The 21,632-nt window shown below is 34.9% G+C and overlaps 1 protein-coding gene across 1 annotated transcript in view; it reads right to left on the bottom strand.

Moving 5' to 3' along the window:
• Window positions 1-21,632, bottom strand: part of LOC136032978 (putative phosphatidate phosphatase) — a 39,147-nt gene that overhangs the window by 13,747 nt on the left and 3,768 nt on the right. Inside the window, exons 2-4 of the mRNA XM_065713486.1 lie at window positions 14,316-14,427; window positions 8,481-8,635; window positions 3,651-3,834 (exon numbers count right to left, since the gene is read on the bottom strand). Coding sequence (XP_065569558.1) covers window positions 3,651-3,834; window positions 8,481-8,635; window positions 14,316-14,412 — 436 coding nt within the window. The 5' untranslated portion in view covers window positions 14,413-14,427. The remainder of the gene's footprint in view (window positions 1-3,650; window positions 3,835-8,480; window positions 8,636-14,315; window positions 14,428-21,632) is intronic.

The raw sequence follows: 21,632 nt of genomic DNA, 5'->3' as shown, positions 1-21,632 counted from the left end.
CCTATTTTTTTCTAATTTTTCCTCTCCCTTTAGCCCCCCAGATGGTCGAATCTGAGAAAACGACTTTATCAAGTCAAATTGTGCAGCTCCCTGACACGCCTACCAATTTTCATCGTCCTAGCACGTCCAGAAGCACCAAACTCGCCAAATCACTGAAAGAGAGCGAATCCGGTACGATTCTGTCAGTCACGTATAAAGACATTTGTTTATTCTATCCACCAAGCTTCATCCCGATTCCTCCACTCCAAGTGTTTTTCCAAGATTCCCCCCCCCCCAGCTCCCCCCAATGTCAAAAGATCTGGTCGGGATTTGAAATAAGAGCTCTGAGACATGAATTCCTTCTAAAAATCAAATTTCATTAAGATCCGATGATCTATTCGTAAGATAAAAATACCCCAATTTTCACGTTTTCCAAAAATTCCGGTTTCCCCCTCCAACTCCCCTCAATGTCACAGGATCTGGTCAGAATTTAAAATTAGAACTTTAAAGCTTGCACAAGATCCTTCTAAATATCAAATTTCATTAAGATCTGGTCACCCTTTCGTAAGTTACAAGTACCTCAATTTTCAAAATTACCCCCCCTCCCATTCCACCAAAGAGAGCAGATCCGGTCCGTTTATGTCAGTCACGTATCTTAGACAGGTTTCTATTCTTCCCATCCAGTTTCATCCTGATCTCACCGCTTTAAGTATATTCTAAGATTTCCGGTACCCCTAACTGCCCCCCCCCAATTACGCTTGATTCGGTTAAGATTTAAAATAAGAGATCTGAGTTACGAGGTCCTTCTAAATATGAAGTTTCATGAAGATCCGATCACTCCTTTGTAAGTTAAAAATACGTAGTTTTTTCTTGTTTTTCAGAATTAACCCCCCCCCCCCCCAATAAACCGGATCCGTTCCAATTATGTAAATCACGTATGTAAGACTTCTGATTATTTTCCCCACCAAGTTTCATCCCGATCCCTTCAATCTAAGCGTTTTCCATGATTTTAGGTTCCCCCACCCCAAACTTCCCCCAATGTTACCAGATCCGGTCAGGATTTAAAATAATTGCTTTGAGACATAATGTCCTTCTAAATATCAAATTTCATTGAGATCCGATCACCCGTTCGTAAGTTAAAAATACCCCATTTTTTCTAATTTTTCAGAATTAACCCCTCCTCCAACTACCCCAAAGAGAGCGGATCCGTTCCGTTTATGTCAATCATGTATCTAGTACTTGTGTTTATTTTTCCCACCAAGTTTCATCCCGATCCCTCCACTCTAAGTGTTTTCCAAGTTTTAGGTTTCCCCCTCCCAACTCCCCCCCATTTCCCCCAGATCCGGTCAAGCTTTAAAATAAGAGCTCTTAGACACAATATCCTTCTAAACATCAAATTTCCTTGAGATTCGATCACCCGTTCGTAAGTTAAAAATACCTCATTTTCCCTAGTTTTTCAGAATTACTCCCCCCCCCCCCCAACTACCCCAAAGAGAGCGGATCCGTTCCGATTATGTCAATCATGCATCTGGGACTTGTGCTTATTTTTCCCATCAAGTTTCATCCCGATCCCTCCACTCTAAGTGTTTTCCAAGATTTTAGGTTTCCCCTCTCCAACTCAACCCAATGATCCGGTCGGGATTTAAAATAAGAGCTCTGAGACACAATATCATTCCAAACATCTAATTTCATTAAGATCCCATCACCCACTTATAAGTTAAAAATACTTCATTTTTTCTATTTTTTACGAATTAACCGGGCCCCCACTCCCCCCAGATTGTCAAATTGGGAAAACGACTATTTCTAATTTAAGCTGGTCATGTCCCTGATACGCCTGCCAAATTTCATCGTCCTAGCTTACCTGGAAGTGCCTAAAGTAGCAAAACCGGGACCGACAGAATTGGCGATTGCTATATGTCACTTGGTTAATAACAAGTGCCATAAAAATCAAAAGATCACTAAAAAAAACATCACCACGGACGTTAGATAAAACATTGGAAGAGGTGCATCAGATAGGAAGAACAGAATTTTGAAAAGTATTAACTCATCTATACGATTCAGTTGAATAAATGATTTTTTTTAAAGCCAAACTACCGGAACTTTTGAGACAGACCCAGTATATTGCACATATTTATTATGCAGCACACATTAGTTATTTTATATAGCTCACGGAAGCTATTGAGAGACAGTTTTGGGCTGATGTGTGACCCAGCGAAGCTGGCGAGCCACATAGCAGCAAACCACGAGCAAGCTGCCGCAGAAAAAAGTTGCAATTTCAAAAACGCTTGATTGAATTACTTGGTATAGACCACCTGAGACTGTTAGCATCTGTGGTGAATAACAGGAAAGTGACAGAAAATTCAAAACTTTCTCAAATTCTTCAAATATTTTAGACAGATAGGCTACCCAAAGAAAATCTCGTCAGATATCTTAGATCCCTGACGAATACAGTCCTGATACTAGCAGGCTTCAAGTTTTTATAGTTCAGGTGTCCCTCAAATTTAAAATTTTGAAGCCCTTTAGAACATCGTCAAAAAAGCCAGCTGCCTAATATTTCTAGGGAGAAATCTGTTTGATTGCAACTGTGTGCCCATCAGGTTTCAAGCGGAAGTTGGGATATTCCTGTGGAGGGTAAGTTGGATTCAGAATCAGGGTACGCCTCTAAAAATTGGCTAATCTCAATGTCACCAGGCCACTTAGGTTCTCAAATCAGACAAATAGAAAATCCTTGCGGGAATCCGATTCAAATAAGCTGCCAATTATCGTCTATCTTACTGATAGAAATTTCAGAAGAGAGGGGGATGGCTGAAGGGGTAAATGATGTGTGCAATGCAATCACTCAAGCATACCAATTGGGCCTACAAGAGCCCTGCCAAGTAGAACATCAGATATAACAAATGCAAGATAATTTCACTATTTGATGCTTCGACCTGTCTTTTAAATAAACTACTATAAATACGATGATGTTCCGCATAACCTACAACAAACAAATTTGAACCTTATAAATACAGATCAAAATGAAATGAACTTCAGAAAGAGTCAACGTGCCCACTAGATTAGCAAACGAAAAGATTCCTGCAATTTATCAAACGCAACAAAGTTTTCTTAGCCTGTATGTCAGTATATTTGTTTTAGCCCACAGCGCATGTATTTTTTTTTTTAGTATAAATAGAATACCTCATCTTTTCTAGATTTTATTATCAAACCAACACCCAGTTGGCAACCCTGCTGTTGCTTCATTGCATTGTGATATATCCGCAAGACAACCTAGTTTGTCCTACTTACATTTGTTTTTGTACTATTTTATGGTGAACATTTCCATAGTGGACATTATTAAGATATGAGTTTTTTTTCTTTTCTTTATATGTTTTGTTTAATTTAGTTTAGTTTTTTTTCAAGTTGATGAAGATTTCTGAACATTAAGCCGAAACAGAACTGTTATTACTATAACAGCTGTCTTATGTCTTAATATTACCGCTGTCTTATTTGAAATATTATACCCATTTTTATATGCTTCCATTTCGTTTTATTAGTACATGCAAAGGCAGTGCGGTCTAAGATAATTATTCAATTGTTTACAGAGACGTTGCACCTACTAAATCGAATATATGAGAAGCTAAAACTAAAGATAATCTTAAAAGTACATAATAAAATAGGAAAAAGGAAAATACCTAAGAAATGAGGTCTTGGTTCTGAGATGATAGTCTTTGACACTTCGACTGCTGTCATTACAAATACCTGGCCAACAAAATAAGTTCTATATATAGCAACAGTTCTGTCAAATGCCCTCTTCAATAATACAGAGTCCATAACTCGTTGTCCATTTTGAATTTGAAACCGCTCAATAAAGAAGAACTGAAAAAAGCCATATGTGAAAGTAAATTTAAAAAAAAAAAAAAAAATCTGACTTTTCACATTGAGGCGAAGGGGCCAAAGCCTTCTGAACATAATGTCAAACATAGTCAGTAATCAGCGAAAACCGATACTAATTTTGACTATATCAAGTTACATAAACATAAAAAGTTGATCATTTCCTTTCATTTGGACAATTAAGATGGATTCTTGTCTTTTGCATGAAATCATAGAGGTAGTTGGCAACAAAGGATTGCTAAGAAACATAAGGTGAATCCAAAATAAATTGAACAATGCATTTGCGATTGTTTGGGAATAGTTTAGAGGAGCGTAATCACGTCTAAGATAGTGTTAGTAAATAAAGTGCGAATATAGGGACATAAAAGAAATATATAAATTTGCTTATGATAGATAGATGGATAGATAGATAAACTTTTATTTTCACCAAAATTTTCATGGAACTGCCAAATTTCTTTGGTATAGTCACATTGATAAGCGACGCAAAAAAAAGAAAAAAAAGAACACTAATCAATCCTCCTGATTTTCGTTATTTATTTTTAAAAAACTAGGTATAAAACTCTTCGCTAACCGCTGGTGGGCACAGCGTATCGGCTGAAGTTTCTCAACAGGCACTGCAACCCTGCGCGGGAGTCAGCATAAGAATTATATAAATTTTCTTATAACTACGGACATATAAGAAAGCGAAAAGATCTTGCGAACAATAAGTTAAGGAGTTCTTCAGATTTGGGTCATAGAAAGTTTCTGTTAAAGTCACACATGACCAGTTCATCCATAGTAGTATATGTTAGTTTTTAGTTTGAGGTGATCAATTTGGGGCCACTGAGCCCTTTGGGATATTGCTTTTGTTATTGTTGTTTTATGAAAATAAATAGAACTTGAACTTGAACAATCATTTTTATGTAGGGTCGTTTTAGTTCTCATGTATTTATTCGTAGTAATTTCTGTTCATTTGAAGTTCGAATTATTATATGAGTTTATTTCTGCTTGTTTAAGATTTTAATTTTGCTCTTTATTCTTTTTAAAAACTTATTTTTCGAAAAAGTTTCTTTATACAGTTCAATGTAAATGCTAATCTCTGCAGGATTCCTAAAGCTAAAGTACATTAATGTTTTTTTAAACTCTGAGAAATAGTGTTTTACGATTAAAGATTGCTTGTTAGGAAGGATAATATCTATGAGAGGGAAATGTAAAACACAATTTAAATAATCAATTTCTAAAATCAAAAGTGAAGCAAGCAAAGGTATGCAACCAGTTAAACAAAGTGCAGTGCAATGCCAACGACGTAGGATCAACAGCAAGTTGTCTACAGTTACGAAAGACCAATAATAATGAGCATGGTGATTTATGTTGTAATTATTTTTTTGTAAGTTTACCTTAAAAAGAAAATTTGTACATGTAAATTTGTACATATGAGTGTTTATGTAGCCGATTTATAGCTTTGCCATTGATAATATGCGATCTTGCGCATAGGATAGAACTTCTCGTGTCTCACTTCCCTGTTTTCTGTATTTCTGACTTTTAAATTTGCTGTTTTCTTAGATGTGATGGTAGTAGTAGATAGTAGTAGGTAGTAGTTAGATGTGATTGGAAAAGTAGTGGGGTTTAATAAAGTATTTAATTACCAGCCAAAGAGCTAGTGGAGGATAAGCATAAAAAAAGGGGAAAACGTAGTACATAGTGTTTTGTAAGGATCGAAGAAAAAAGATTCCTCGCTTCCGACAAACACAAAATATAAGTCTTCTACCTCCCCTCCTCATAAAAAAATAATTCGAAAGATCCTTCACATCCAAGGTATCATAAACTTTTTTCATTTTCTTAACTCTATTCGGTTTAGTATATTCTTAAAATGTTCTGCCCATCTCTCTTTAACTCTTTCCTTATCACTAATTGTGGCCCCGTAGCTATCTTTAACTGCAACAAATACAGATTAACTGGCATAAGTCCCTTTTAATTAACTGGCACGAGTCCCTCTCAATTTATCAACATGGCAGTACAATATTTTACCATTTTGCCGTCTAGCTGCATCTTCTAGATACTTAGTAAAATTTTATCCATGGTCTCCACTTCCACCTTTGTAGTTCATATTTTAATGCTTTCTCCACTTTCTCTACATTTCTCTTATTTTCTTGTGATCTGTCACTCAGATAGAACTTTAACAAGCTCCTTCTCCTCTCTATTAAACATAAAGCCTTTTCACTAATATTCCTAGCTGCATTCCTAAATTTATTCCCTGAGCAACCATCACCAACTTCACAAATTATTTTCCTAAAGCTATTCCATCCATCTTCTACATTGTCAAATTTTAACTCTCCAGTTTAGCATTCAGCTGGTCCTGGACATTTTCTCTTAAATTTTCATCCTGGAGTCTAACAAAATCATAACTTCCCGGAAGGTAGTTACCCTTCCGTAAATTTTTCGTCCCATTTTTAGATGGACCAAATTTGTTTTTTCAAGTTTCTCCTGCGCATTGGGGTCCATTTGGCCAAAGAGCTTAAGGTTATAACTTTAAAGCTGATGCGAAAAAAATTCATTGGTCCTTTTTGGAGCCCCATTTCTGGAAGGACCTTGGCCCTGAAAACATGTTTGTTTCTAAGTTAGGATTCCCTTGACCCAAGGACTTACGGAAATCAGTTTCAACCTGATTTGAGATAAATGGTAACAGTTTTCGGCCCATTTTTGCCTCCCCCTAAGAACAACCCCTTCCTACCAAAATTCTTATTAGCTCCCTTGAATTAGAGAGTGATCCCTGAAAGCTGGAAGCCAATCGGAAAACCCAGGCAAAAAAAAAAAAATCTTCCTACTTTCTAGAGTAAAACTATCTGTGAACAATGGGCAATTTGCGCAATTTAGCGTCCCTCGCCACTGGGACTGGTTGGGTTACCTCATCTCTATAGTCAAATTTATTGAACCTTTCGACTATTCTGACAAAAACGGGAATTTTTAGATTTCGATTCGATGTCTTGGAGGTTTGGGTGTTAACAAGGGCAAATTGGGCATGATAGAGGAGCTTGTTGCCTTTCGGTCAAATTCTGGTCCTCAAAAAGGGCCCTCAAAAGCTCGAAAAGAGCGTGAAGACAAGGCATATCATTTTTATTTTGATGTTAGCTATTTTCTAAGATAAACAACATGCCTAGTTAAAAAAGGTGTTTGGGAGCCAGAGGTCCAATAATTACTCGCAGAGTCAAAACCACTGAAGCGACTTTATCTTCCTCCAGACTTTACTACTAGCTACCCAACCAATAAACATTGAATAATAATTTAGAAAAGTAAAAGATATAAATTTCTTTGGTAAAAACATTGGAGTGTCATTACTATGGCAATTCTGTTATAACATACAGTCACAGAACTAAAGCAAAACGCCAAAATTGTCCCAATAGCCCCAAAAACAAAGAGAAAAAGAGATAAAAAGCAGACATTCCGTTTAAACATTAAATAAGAAAAGCCGAGACGATGTCCAACGTTTTGGCGTAGTATTTACAGGTTTTGAAAGGAGCAATTTTTTTTTGGACGGGCTATAGGTGTCTTGGTCTGATCGATACTATGATAACTGATCAATTGTCCATTAGATTGTGTTATCAACTCGAAAAAACTTACTACAAAAAAGCTAACTTAGCAAAGAGTAAACAGTAGTTTATCTCTTATTTATAACTATGGTTTTTATATAATTAATTTTTTTTTGTCAGCCTTATCATATGCAACGCATGGTCACAGAAACAGAGGGAAAGCATTTGATCAAAAATTGAAAGGCTGTACACAATATCATGCACTCTCAGACACAAAGACCATTTTAAGGGCCAAAAAAAAAAAAAATCAGAGAGCAAGCTGACAACCTTTGACCAGCCCATATTCCAGAAGGCACCCCCATACGGCATTAAATGAAATTCTCAAGATACTTAGACTATTTTAGCCAAAACGGTTGAAATGTCTGACAATGGGTCTTTGTGGGATACATACCTCAAGAAGCCCCAGTGTTATAAACTTCAGACTATGCAAAAATTCCGTATAATACAATTTCTGTATTGATAAATTTTACTCGAAAGGTGGACATATCACACCTTATTGAATTCATGGTTATCTACAAGTTTAGGGTCCGAAGTAGGAGTGTGCGCCCCGCTACATCTCCCACATTCTAAATTCACATGCTGTACACTATTAAATCAAAACATTTAAAATCATTAAATGAAAAAGTTTTTCATTAAGTGAAAAAGTTCAAAATCAAAACAATGTAAGTAGCATGAATATTTTATTAATTTACTTTCGATTTACACCAAAGTGGTTTATGAGCCTGCTAACTTCTAATGTGAGACTAACATTGTAATACAGAAGTGCAAAACAAAACAACATCGGATCATATCTAAAATACAATAGAAAATATCACCGCAACTGTTCTTATCACAGCTACCATTAATACTCATACCATGACCAAATCTACCACCAGTAATCTCAGCCCGACCCTTGTAATTACGACTGGTTGGACCGGGAGTACTCTCACCGAGGTTCTACTATTAATCAATACTAAATGCTAATAATAATAAAAACTTATTAGCTAATACGTTGCTATTAATATATAAAACAGCGCCAACAAAAATAAACAAACATCATTAAAGAAAAAACAAAAATATTCTTACGAAAAAGAAAGGCACAGCAAAAATAATAGCAAGAAGCTCCATGGTTCCAACTGTATCTCCTTTGTAAATATGCTTGATTGAAAGGTCATTACAATAAAATCCCGCAGTCTTGGCCGGTATCACTCCCGAATATGTACATACTAGCAATATTATCACTGAAAAAGAAGTGAAACAAAATGAATTATTATTATTGCTTACTTACTCATCAATTAATGATTGTAGTCTTCTGAATAATTCTTAAGCAAAGAGAAATCCAGTGTTTTTTCTTTGAAATTGCAAAGAACGAAATTTCTTTGAAATTATACAATTTTCATTTCATTCGCTCCAAAAAGTCTTCACGATCTGGTTTAACATAGGCAATTGTCATAGAAGAACTTTACACTTAAAAAGAAAAGAAAAAAGATATTTATTACCATACAGAGGCATGTACAATGACAGAACGCATTGGCACATGAATTATAACTGGATTACTAGATGATCATATCTGTTTTTATCTGTTTTCATGTTGTAGTCAGGGAGCCACACTAGAAAAACGTTGATATTTAAGATGCTGGGTGATCAACAAGCAGCAGAAGATTTGAGAATGCTATGTGACGTAATCGATCATGCTGAATACTAAAATCAGCGTTACCATCCCCATTTCTTCAAATTCCCTTAAAATCTATCTCAACTGACCAAAATTTCCTTAAAATCAAGAAACAATTCAAAACTGATCCAAAAATTGCTCAATTTTAGTTTAATTTAGAGGAAATTGAATAAAGTTCAATGTATTTCTTCTAAAATTGTTTTACCTCTTGTTGTTCGATTTTAATCTTTAAAAATAGATAAAAAGATAACATTATTTATGGGGTTTGGGAATAATTCTGATTCATCTTGAAAATTTGTGTACATAATGTATATTTTTATTTATGGATTCGGTACAAAATTTATCGTTCTACAAAATGTACGAATTAGAAATTCTCTAACCAATTTAGTTTTTGAACTATATGCAAAACACAAGAGTGACCAAATTTTTAGCTGGGATAGCCAGAGGCATGCATGCAGCACAAATACGCATGTCCTGGTAGATGTCTCTGACGTAGCTGAATAGAAAAACTGCGGCAAAGAAGAATAGCTAATATGAAAGTGAATATAGAAGAAAATATGATTCAGTGTGCTGCTGCAAGTTAAATAGAGTCTGGTGCAAGTGATATAATTACTGACGGCAAGTTTTACATGTGATAATTGTGAAACATTTATCAATGAAAGAGCACAAAATTTTGATGTGTCCTCTGTTTATTCTTACAATTTGCATGCATAGGCTAGCTCAGGGCTATATCTTCCCTTTCATGGGTTTTCTCCTCTTATCCATTCCCTTTACTCTAAAATCTTACTTTTTTTTTACTTTTTATGGAATTGAAGGGACTATTAACCACATCTTCAGTTGCCAGACTTGGAATCAGTTAATTTATGGATTAATTTGGATTAACAATCATTTCCTCAGTAAATTAAAAATTTGAATAAGTAGCAGATTTGAAAATAACTATGACTGTCTTCAGGATAATGGCCATTGCTGACTGGCTACAAGCAACTTATGAATTGAAATGCAAAGAAGGTATCACTGACAGCTGGTCATAGGTTATACTGGTGCTGGAAAATGCAGCTATTGTTAATAGCTCCAACTTTAATTGGCAGTGACTTATCCAAACAAGTATTTTTTTTTCCTTGCTTTGTAAATTGCAAGGTGCTTATTTCATGATTGTTTTTCGTGGTAAATAACCTTATTGTAACTTTTAGTGATAAAATTGAAAACTTCAAGTTGTTTTCATTTAAAAATGTATTGATTCTACTGATCATAGGAGACTGGCTACAAGCAATTTGTAATTTAAATTGGCAACTGATATTTGAAAATGCAGGGATACCAGGCCTTGGACAAATTCTTATATCTGAATTCAAGAATTTCTATGGAGTGAGGCGGGAAGTTGGTAAAAAAATGTTTTACACTCTTATCGCAAGTACTTCCATTTTAATCTAAGGATGTCACTACCCCTTTTTCTTTGGGATAAAAGTACCAAAGTTTGACGGCTAGATCATATTATGCAAATTATTTTAAAATAAAGAAATAGGGTTTTAATTGAAGAAACTTTCCAATCATGAAGAGTCAAAAATTAGATATACAAAAATATCACTAATAAGTATATTATTCTGACGTATTTGATTTTAGTTTCTCGATATAGCAACATTGTGCTAATAAGGACCTGAGTCTTCAAAAATTCAGCACGGTGAAATGTGATTCAGTTTTTTTTTTATAATGAATGAACTGGAATGGCCCAGAATAATATTTTTTGGTGTGTAAAAACGCCTTAACTGGAATAGTTAACAATAAGTTATGTGTTTGCTTATGTGTATGACATTAGAATAGGCATCACACCATGATTTTTTGCTAATTCATTAATAATTTTTTTTTAGATGTTGGGAGGTTTTTTAAACTGCAAACAAAATATTTTTCCCAAGCACCCTTGGCTCTGCTATAACAACGATTATGCAAGATAACCAATTTCCTCACAGGTTGATTGTTTCAGATGGTTAAACTACGGACAAAGCTTGGATTTCCTGGAAGTCCACAAAAAATCAGATAAGATTTTTCTTTGTGCTTTCTTTGCCAAGATGAAGGAAAAGAAAAGCTATCATCCATTAGGAGCTCTAAGAAGCAACTTGAAACACTGGAAACAAGTAGTGATACAAAATACAGAAGATTGCTGATTGAAGCATCAAAAGAGAGCTTTTTGTTGACAAATCGAAAAAGGCTTAACAGCTGTCATCGCCAGCTTATGTATGCCCTCGGGAGAGAATATTCTGTTCCAGAACAATCTACAAGCTCTGGAAATGTCAACACTACCCGAAAAAAAATGCTCGTTTAGAGGCTGCAGCTGTTTCCTTAAAACTTGTTGCTTGTTTTGCTCTAAATCAGGGAGTAATAAAAAAGCCTCTCTTCAGCTTATCAATGTAGAAACGTTTTCCCGCAGTGAATCTATTTTGTTGTAGGGCAAATCTCTTTTGGAGTACACTGCCAGAATATTCAGTAGAGTTAGTGGGATTGATCTAATGGCAGCTGAGGCAAAATACCACAAAAAGTGCATTGACAAATTTATGGCTACAAAGCCAAAATATGATGCCTGATTTGAATAGAATACCGTTCACCTAGTTCCTAAAGGAGATTGAGTTCCAAGTCAAGGAAGGAAGAATATACCACTTTTCAGATTTGAAAGAAAGGACAGCAAGGTTTTGATTGAAAATGGACTTGTTTGGCAGAAGCATAGAGTACTTTGGCTTATGAAATTTAAACTGAAATTTTGGAAATCAGCTTATTAAATTTGTTGACTCTCAAAAAAACACATTTAATTATCTAAAAGGAACAGTTTCTCCTGGGCTTACGGCTGCATGAGTGAAGGAAATGATAAGAGAATTTGGATACATTGGTATTCTACTTGATTCAGAATGAAAAAAGAATAATATCCATCCGTAAAGTCAATTATTCTGAATTAAATTTTGACGTGATATACGCTTTAAAGTTAAGACATTCATACGTGATAGAAGCATAGCCCTGTTTTGATCCAGATACTATACATTAACAAAAAATTAAAAAATCATTATTGACATGTAAAAAATTATAAACCCTTGATAGTCTAATTCGTATTTTAACTCTTCTTTATTGAAAATAATAGATTTCCTTCAAGTAAATATTGCTGTTCTAAGGAAATATTACAAATACTGCTGTTGCTCAATCTCCTTTTTTCTGCCCAAGCCCAGCTTTCTTCAAACCCAAAGGTAACAGAAGTCCATCAGTACTTGATTCAGAGTGTAGCGGTTATATAGAGAAAAAGCGTATTTAATCCAAACTTATCTGACAATCAAACATGCAAAATAATTATTAAATTAATCACCCAAATACTTCTTTACCAATAAATCCATGCAATAACAATAGTTACAACACACATATTTACTCTGGCAGTTTTGGCGGAATATTTCCAAATTGCAGGATCTGAGTTATTATAATTCGAACTAAGCGTGTGCACTATTCTATTCTGTTTTTTTGGGGTTACCTGTTTCTACTGTGTTTCTACACAAAAAGCAGATACAGAACAAGAGATCTATTCTTGGTTGCCTATCTCCCTGTTTGTTTTTGTTTTTCAGTATACCACTTTCTCAATTTTTTATTGTCTGACCCACTTTTGACCTGTTGATGTTTTCTTTTTCTTTTTTTTTCAGTGGCTGAATTTCTTGAATTTAAAAGCATGACAATTTAGAGTTTATCTCTGCTCACATCTCTCATTATTATATTTGACAGCTTGGATATAATTTGAAAAGAAACATTTTAGCGCGTTTTCCCTACAACCTAGAAAAAAACATCAGACACCAAAACATAAGCAGAATATTATAAATATGACTGTAGACAACGTGCGTTTAAACATATAATTATAAAATTATCAATGATATGTTGAGTTAACTAAATCAGTGCTGTTCTACAGTCAAGTCATCAGTCAAAAAATTAGTATTTACAAAAGAAAAATCCACTTGTCTACCATGCATTATTTTTCTTCCATCATCTGCTGCATACAGAAGATGTGGTAGTAGAAATTTGAAAGTGGCCTCTTTAAATTACAAAACTGGAAGTTCTGGCGTCCTTTTTCGGCGGTCAAAGCAATTGGAATACAACCAGTCCTCTCTCTTGTCGGTTTTACTCTTGGACACACCTGCAACCTCTGAGGCATCAAATCAACGTTTTTGGAGAGTTGTGTCTCCTAGAGATTAAAAAGGTCCAAAACGGATCCAGGGCGATATGACCTTGTGAAAAGTGGAATATTACAAGGAATTGAAAAACGTGTGATTAGAAGCACAAATTAGACCCACAGCTTCCAAAACCTAGAATATTCGTGGGTTCAAGAGCACCCCAAATGCCACCAAAAAAAAAATTATGAAATGTGTAAAGATTCTAGTGAAGGATCCAGTATCTTGTGCAAAGATCGTAAATTATACAAATTTTCCCCTTTCTCCCTGACAGTTTCTAATAAATAGATGGGCTTGTTGCATTTTGTTTGAAACAGTCATTTAATGATTTTCAATCAAGGAGCGTGGACACTTTCTAGGCTTTCCAAGGTGACAACTAAAATTAATTAAGTCTAAAAAAGACGAATTTTTGCCATCCAAAGGGTTGGCTACATAACTAGGTACGATGTAATAGTTTAACCAAGGGGGTCCAAGTGGATAAATCAGTTGGTTTTAAACTTACAAAATATGTCCCCTGGATCAATGGGACTTAAATGCAGAACTGATTTTGCCAAAGAGGCAACATTAGACAGAAAATTGTCATTTTAGAACAAAAAATAGTTCACGGTTTGAGATACAAAACATTTTCAGTAAAACCCAAATAACACGATAGGCTTTTGGAGCTTTGCCCATCTTGGACAAAGAACAGTCTTTTTCTCAATGGAAAAACGCAAATATAAACTTTTCTTTTGAGTGTTTTTATGAAGACTATTGTTTTTTGGATTAAGAAAATTCCATTAAGAGCAATTAGTCCAATAAAAGGGTATGTCATTAGTATGCTATGTGTGGTGAAGTTTGAACCCTTTAAACCTTTTTTTCAGAAAGCTATAAATAAAGAACGTTAAATATAGAATCAAAGCTAGTAAAAAGTATGAAAAATAAAATCAACACCCTCCACAAATGCAAGCACAACAAGAGATGTAAAAAAGCAAATCAGAGATAAGCTTTAACAGTGAGCGCAAATCCATATAATTAGGAGTAACTACTTTTCCTATTCCAGTGCATTCCTATAACGTAAATCTTACATACTTGACCATGTGGGAGGATGTGATCTTGTAAACTTACAACACAGTAAGAGAATGGCATCTAGAATACGGGGGTAGATACTTGTTTTCTTCTTTACCATAACTGAAAAGGACTCCTGCAATAGAGTTGAAAAACAAATAAATAAGTAGTATAAAAGGATAGACTTACAATAAAAATAATTCATAGTCATGGAAACATAGAATGGCGTTTTAAATTAAAACAAGCGAACTTCATCATTACATGGATGTCTAAGTGAGTGAATCCACTCAACTTGGCATGGTCAGTATAGCTGTATTCAAAGACAAGTAAAAAACAAACAAAACAAAAACAACTGTATGAACAGTGTAATCAGGAATACACTATCTAACAAGATACACAGTTCAATGACAAGACAAGAGTAGAAAAAAAACTCTCAACAAGATATTTAGACCAGAGGTAAATTTGCCACGGGCTTTGCACTAGATTCACAATGTAAAACCTTTGAGGATTTGCACATGCATATATTTCGAACTCTTAAACAAATGAGAAAAGACTATTAGGTAACAAGCGCATTTAGTGTAGTCCTTATCTAATTTGGAGCAATTAGGCCTATATTTGACAACCACATCTAAACCCAATAATTGACCTTTCAGTTCCCAAATTCAAAGTATCAAGGATTAGTGCTTTTTTCATCGAAGTGACCAGACCTTCAATAGCTTTACTAGGTCTTTAATCTGAAATTCCAGATTTTTCTTTCTACTAATGTTTTGTCATAATGTGGAGTCCTGAATACAAAAAGAACATAAGTTTTCATATGGGTAATACTGTGATCACAAAAGTCAATTTCAAATTAAAAACAGAGCAACAGTCAAATGGTTTAAGGAACAAACTATTAGTAATGAGCAACTCTGGCCAATAGGAAGAAAAGCCCGTAAAAGAGCGATTTTGATGACAATTAATGCATCAAAAGAATTGGCTTTTTATGCTGATTTCAAATAAATAAAATCCAGAAGTTTAATTTTACTGATCAAAAGCTACAAGCCTACACAGATTTGCCTGATTTTTCAGAAGAAATGTGGAATCATGTATTTTCCCAGGAGATTCAAACAGTTTATAGTAGCAAACTGTAAGTAAGGAGCAACTTGACCAAATAGTTACCAAAACTCCAAAAAACATGATTTTGACATCAACAGATACATCAAAAGAATTTTCTTTTTATGGTGATTCCAAATATATAAAATTCATTAAGTTCAATGTTATTCATCAAAATCTACAAGACTGAAAAAATTCGATTGATACTCAGAAAAGAGGGGAAACATCCATAAAGCCAAGAAATCTTATTGAAAATTGCGCCATCAGATTCAGCATACCAAAAGTCTGCTCTAGAGTTTTCAAGCTCCTATCTTTACAAATGTGGAATTTTACATTTTTTGCCAAATGAAAGGTTATGGATGTGTGTTTATTTATTTTTTGTTCTTCCCACAGTTAATGGTGTCAAACCAATGGTCCTAGAAGATTGGGAGAAGGGTTCATTTGAACAGAAACGTTCTAGTGCCCTTTTTAACTAACCAACAAAATTAGAGGGAAACTAGCCCCCCTCCCTGGCCCTTTTTTCCCCATAGTTGTCCAATCAAAACTTAACGATATCCATTTTGTTCAGTAAAGTTAAAATGTCCAATAACTATGCCTTTGGAGATGAAGTGACTCACAGAGTCTCAAGAAAAAGGGTCAAAAGTTATGAAACCCATTGTTTGCATACAGTGTTGGTTATTGGGAAGTATACAGGCATTTTTCAAGGAGGAGGATATTTTTCATGGATGGATTTTCTACAAGATTCGTCTTATTTGTGTTTTTTTCTTGCTGGCAACCCCATTTTTCAAGTGGAGATGCTCTGCAGGAATTGTCCAGGGAAGGGAAATTCTCCACAGTTAGAATTCTCAGGGGATTGTTTTGTGGGAGGGGAGGGGGGGGTGAGATTCACATAGGAGAAATTCTCCATTGGGAAGTAATCTGTGGCACAAACTTTCCATAAGAGGAGGGGGATTTCCGGGATATTTTTCCACACAGAGGGGAGTCCACCATGACCTGAAACACATCAGAAATTCAACAAAAATAAGTATTTTTCAAGGAATTACCACCTCACCCCCTAAAGCCCTCAGAGCAAGGGTTATAAGTTATACTAGCTACCCATTATCAACATGTAAAGTCTTTATGGAAGGGGTGGTTGTATAAACTTTGGAGGGGGCTCATTTGACTGGAAATCCTAAGTTCTGGTGCTCTTTTTAAGAGTCAAAAGTGATTAAAGGGGTACTAGCTCCCATGCCTTCTTTTCCACAAATGCCTCCAGTAAAATTTTTTGAGAAAGGTACAGTTTAAGATCACATAACAAGGCGTTTGAAGTTGAAAAGCCCCTCCCCCCTAGAGCCTGGGAGTACAGGTTGTAAGTTATGCTCTAGGGGCATGTAAGGTTTTTTCCAGAAGAAGAGGTTTTATAAATTTTAGAGGAGGCTCATTCAATGCAAAAATGAATGATCTGGTTCTATTTTAAGAGTCATTAGTGATGGAGGGTGACTAGCCCCCCAACAACGCCCTTTTTTCCCCAAAATCATCTGATCAAAAATTCTAAGACAGGCATTTTATTCAAAATAGTCCAAAGAACATATAACAATGCCTCCAGGGTTGACAAAAACCCAGAAATCTGAGGGGCAAGGGTTCTAAGTTAGGCAATTTGTTTGTTGTTTGCACATAATATATGTTATTGAGAAATGTATGCATGTTTGACATTTCCTTTCCACAAAGACGAAGGGCGTTCAGGTGAGCTTTTCAGAAAATGTTGGGGGGAGGATTGAACTAAACCAAAACACATTAAATTTATACGGGTTGCCAAAAGGGTGTAACTCAGGAATGAGTGAGCATATTAATATGGAACTTTCAGGAAATGACAAGGGACACAAACAATTGACCAAAAAGGCAATATTTGCCTTCTACAACTTTAACTACTACTACCACTAAAACAACTGCTTGATAATGAAATGAAAGTTTGAGGACCAAAAGGCAACATATACCTACTACCACTGCTATTACTGTTCTTACTACTGCTGTTATGGCTATAATACTAGTACCATTAAGGCTACATGTATGAAGAGAAAAATTTGACAGAATATAGAGGGGGAATTTGAACTGAGTAAAAACACACTATGTGCTTGTAGATTGTCAAAAGGGCATCTCAGGAATAAATTTGGGTATTAAATTGGAACTTTCAGAGATTAATTAAAAGGAAAGATCAATGTACCAAAAATAATATGTGCAGGCTACTATTAACACTACTGCCACTGCTAGCTTTATTGTTCCTGCTAATAAACTACTCCAACTACTACTTCAATTGCAACTACTTTTAAGGCTAAGAGTATTAAGATGAAAAGGGTGTCAAAATGGCAAATCAGCAATATTTTTGGAACAGTTTATCTTATCCAGGTGAAACTTCTGGGGTATCATGAGGGGGACATTAAACTGGCCAAAAGGCATTGTGTACATGCTACTACTTTTATTAATACTGCTGCTATTTCTGTTACTACTCCTAATAATACAGCACTTCTATTACTACTACTTCTTGTAATACCACCACTACTATTATGAAACTAGTGCTATAAAGGCTAAGTCTATTAAGGTGAAAATTCCAGAGAATATTGAGGGTAAATTTCAATTAAATAAAAAAAAGACACTATGTGCACATAGATTGTCAAAAGAGCATATCTCAAGAGTGGATTTGGATGTAGTTGGAACTTTTAGAGAATGTTCAAAAGGGAAGATCAATTGACCAAAAAGCAATATGTGCATGCTACTACTAATACTTCAACCAATGCCCTACTTTAAGCACAACTTTCATTGTAACTACTTGTAAGGCTAAGAGCATTAATATGAAAGTTCAATAAGTATATCAATATACATCTTATCAAAAGGATATATCAGTAATGGCATAGCAATGGCTAATTGTATTAAGTTGAAACTCCCAGGACTTGATGAAAAGAATGTTACACTGACCAAAAAGGCAATATGTTAATATTACTGCCACTACAAGTACTAGTGCTATTAGTGTTCATACTACAGCTTATACTACTACTGTGACTACTATTACAACTAGGCTATGCATAAGGATATGAAGCCGAAATTTTCAGATAATTATGAGGGAAAATAGGAACTGAATCAAAACATGCTGTCTATAAGCAGGTTGTCAAAAGGGTGGATCAGCAATATCTTGGGAACAATTTGGTGTGTGAAATTGAAACTAACAGGGCTTGTTGTGCGGGATGTTGAACTAACCAAAAGACCATATTTGCATCCTAATGTTACTGCTTCTACTCATACTACTGCAGTTAGCATTTAACTACTTCTACTACTACTACTTCTGCTATAACTATGGGCCATTTTTACTGATTCCAAATATATAAAATTCATCAAGTTTAATTTTACCCATCAAAAGCTACAAGCCTGCACAAATTTGCCTGATTTTTCAGAAAAGGGGAAAGAACCCCAAAAGTCAGCAATCTTGATGAAAATCACACCATTAGGATTAGCATATAAGAGAAAGCAAATGTAGAGCTTTTAAGCTAGTATCTTCAGAAATGTGAAATAATGTATTTTTCCTGGAAGTATCAAACAGTTGATGGTAACAAGCTGTAATTAAGAAGCAACTGGACCCAATAGTAACCGAACACTAAAAACATAATTTTAATAACAACAGATCAATTAAAAAATTATCTTTTTATGTTGATTCCAAAAATCTAAAATTCATTAAGTTCAATGTTACCCACCAAAAGCTACAACTCTGAGAAAATTTGCTTGATTTTCAAAAAAGGAGGGAAACATCCCTACAAGTAAATAAATCTTAATGAAAATTCCACCATCAGATTCAGCATATTAGAGAAGTCCACTCAAGAGTTTAAAGCTTCCATCTTTAAAAATGTGGAATTTAATATGCTTTGCTAGAAGAAAGATTATGGATGCAAGTTTATTTTTTGTTCTTCCCAGGGGTAATGGTATCAAAACAATAGTCCTAGAAATTTGAGAGAGGGCTCATTTGAATGGAAAATAAAAGTTGTAGTGCTCTTTTAAAGTGACAAAAAAATTGGAGGGCAACTACCTCCCCCATGCCCAATGTTGTCCACAGTCGTTCAATTAAATCTTTAAGATGACCATTTTGTTCAGTACAGTTGAAATGTCCAATAATTATATCTTTGGAGATGAAATGACCCCCACAGCCCCAGAGAAAGGGCAACACGTTACAAAATTTGTCCAATATTTACATACAATATTGGTTATTGGGAAGTATGCAGACATTTTTCAGGGGGGGGGGGTATTTTTTATGGATGGGAATTTCCTATTGGGATGGAAGTTTCCAGGGGGTGAAGTTTCCAAAAGGAAATTTTATACAGAAGAAAATGCCAGAATTCATATATGAAATTTGTCTTAATTTCTAGCTGGCGACCCCATTTTTCATGTCGAGATACTCTAGGAGAATTGTCCACAGAAATGTTCAGCAGAGTTAGACTTTTCTGGGGGATTTTTATGTAGAAGGGGGGGGGGGAGATTTCACAGGGGAGAAATTTGTCATGGGGGAATTATAAACAGGAGAAATCCTATGGAAAAAACTTTTCATGGGGGATTTCCAGGGAATTTTTTCCCTGCACCAGGGGTTCCACCATGACCAGAAAAACAACCAGAAATAAAAAAAAAAAAAAAAGAACAAGTCTTATCTCAAGGGATGACAGCATAGCCCACAGGGCAAGGACTATAAGCAGGGTCAGAAAAGGGCAATTGGAACAATTGGGCCCAATCGGACCCTGCGTTTAAAAGGACCCTGCACTGCCATCAAAATGAAAAATTGATTTTCGAAATTGTGAAATGTTCTTAACAATTCCAGTAAGCATTGCTTCTGGAGAGAGATCATTGTCAAGGCTAAAAATAAGAATAAGTAAAAAAAAAACAAAAAAAAAAAAAAAACATGTGATATCAACAATAAATCATGATACACTAAATAGTTTAGCAATCATGTTGACTGAAAGTAAATACGCTAGCCAAATAGACTTTAAAATCGTCTTCGAAGCATTTGCAGAACAAAAATTTAGAAACAAGTAAATTCATGTGGCCATATTCTGTGATGTGAATTTTTATAAGCATTTTGAGTAGTTTCATAACATCAAGGGGACACAAACGTTAAATAAACGTTAAATAAACGTTAGCACAAAATGGACACAAAAAAGAACAAAAGAGGACAAAACTGTAAACTCAAAATGAACATAATGGACCATCAAATGAAACAAGATCAAAAAAATAACCTGAGAAATGTAAATGTACAACAGATGATAATGAGCAGCCCAGACCAATCCAAGCAAAGCAAAAGGCTCTGAAAAATGTCTAAAGCAATAATAAACAAAAATAAAAATAGAAGAGAATATGTAATTAAAATATTAGTGAAACCAAAAATCAGAACCAGTCAAAAACGAAATTAAAGAACATAGAAATATGCAGTTAAAAGATAAGTGGCAGCAAGAATCACAATGACTAAAAAACGAAAGTGAAGAACAAAAGAAATATGACATTACAAGGCATGTCACAATGAGGATGAGAACAAATCAAAATGAAAATGAAGAGCAGAGAAATCCATGGTTAGAAGATACATGATCACAAGAAAAAAGAAATATGCAGTTAGAAGATAATCAGCAGCAAGAATTACAAGCAACAGCAGGAGTCAGAACTTGTCAAAGATGAAAGTGAAGAACAAAGAATTGTAGGGCTAGCAGACACGTTAAAGCAAGTATCAAGAATGTAAAAAATGACAGTGAAGAACAAATAACTGTGGTTTAAAGAACAGCAAGAATCAGAACGAGTCAAAATGAAAGTGCAGAAGAAAAAAGGGCACTTGTGAACATGGTGATACATGGTCAAGAACAAACCGGTTTTACCTGTCTTTACTAAGAATCAATTTGCTTATGCTCAGTGGAAAACAAGCAACTGGTGACAGAATACATTGGACTTGTATAATTTGGGCTATATATTTGCCCATTACGAGGGTGGGGGTAAAGTATCTGGACCGCAAGAAATTAGAAAACAATTCTTACATCATAATATGCAGAATAATTGTAGCTAATACATTTTGCATGCAGATCTGCTATACTGTACCACCCACCCCACCCCCTAATGAACAAATATGTAGCCCAAATTTTTTTTCTAAATTATTATATTTGTATCATATTTTGGTATATTCTAGTAGGATTGACCTACTTTAAACAAGTACCAAAAAAATATTATATTAGAAGAAAAGCACCATCACAATCATTCATG

Source organism: Artemia franciscana, chromosome 11 (assembly GCF_032884065.1).
Source record: "Artemia franciscana chromosome 11, ASM3288406v1, whole genome shotgun sequence".
In the NCBI taxonomy this organism is placed as follows: Eukaryota; Metazoa; Arthropoda; class Branchiopoda; order Anostraca; family Artemiidae; genus Artemia; species Artemia franciscana.
Note: the sequence above shows the minus strand (reverse complement) of the source record. Positions and strands in the feature narration are given on the sequence as shown.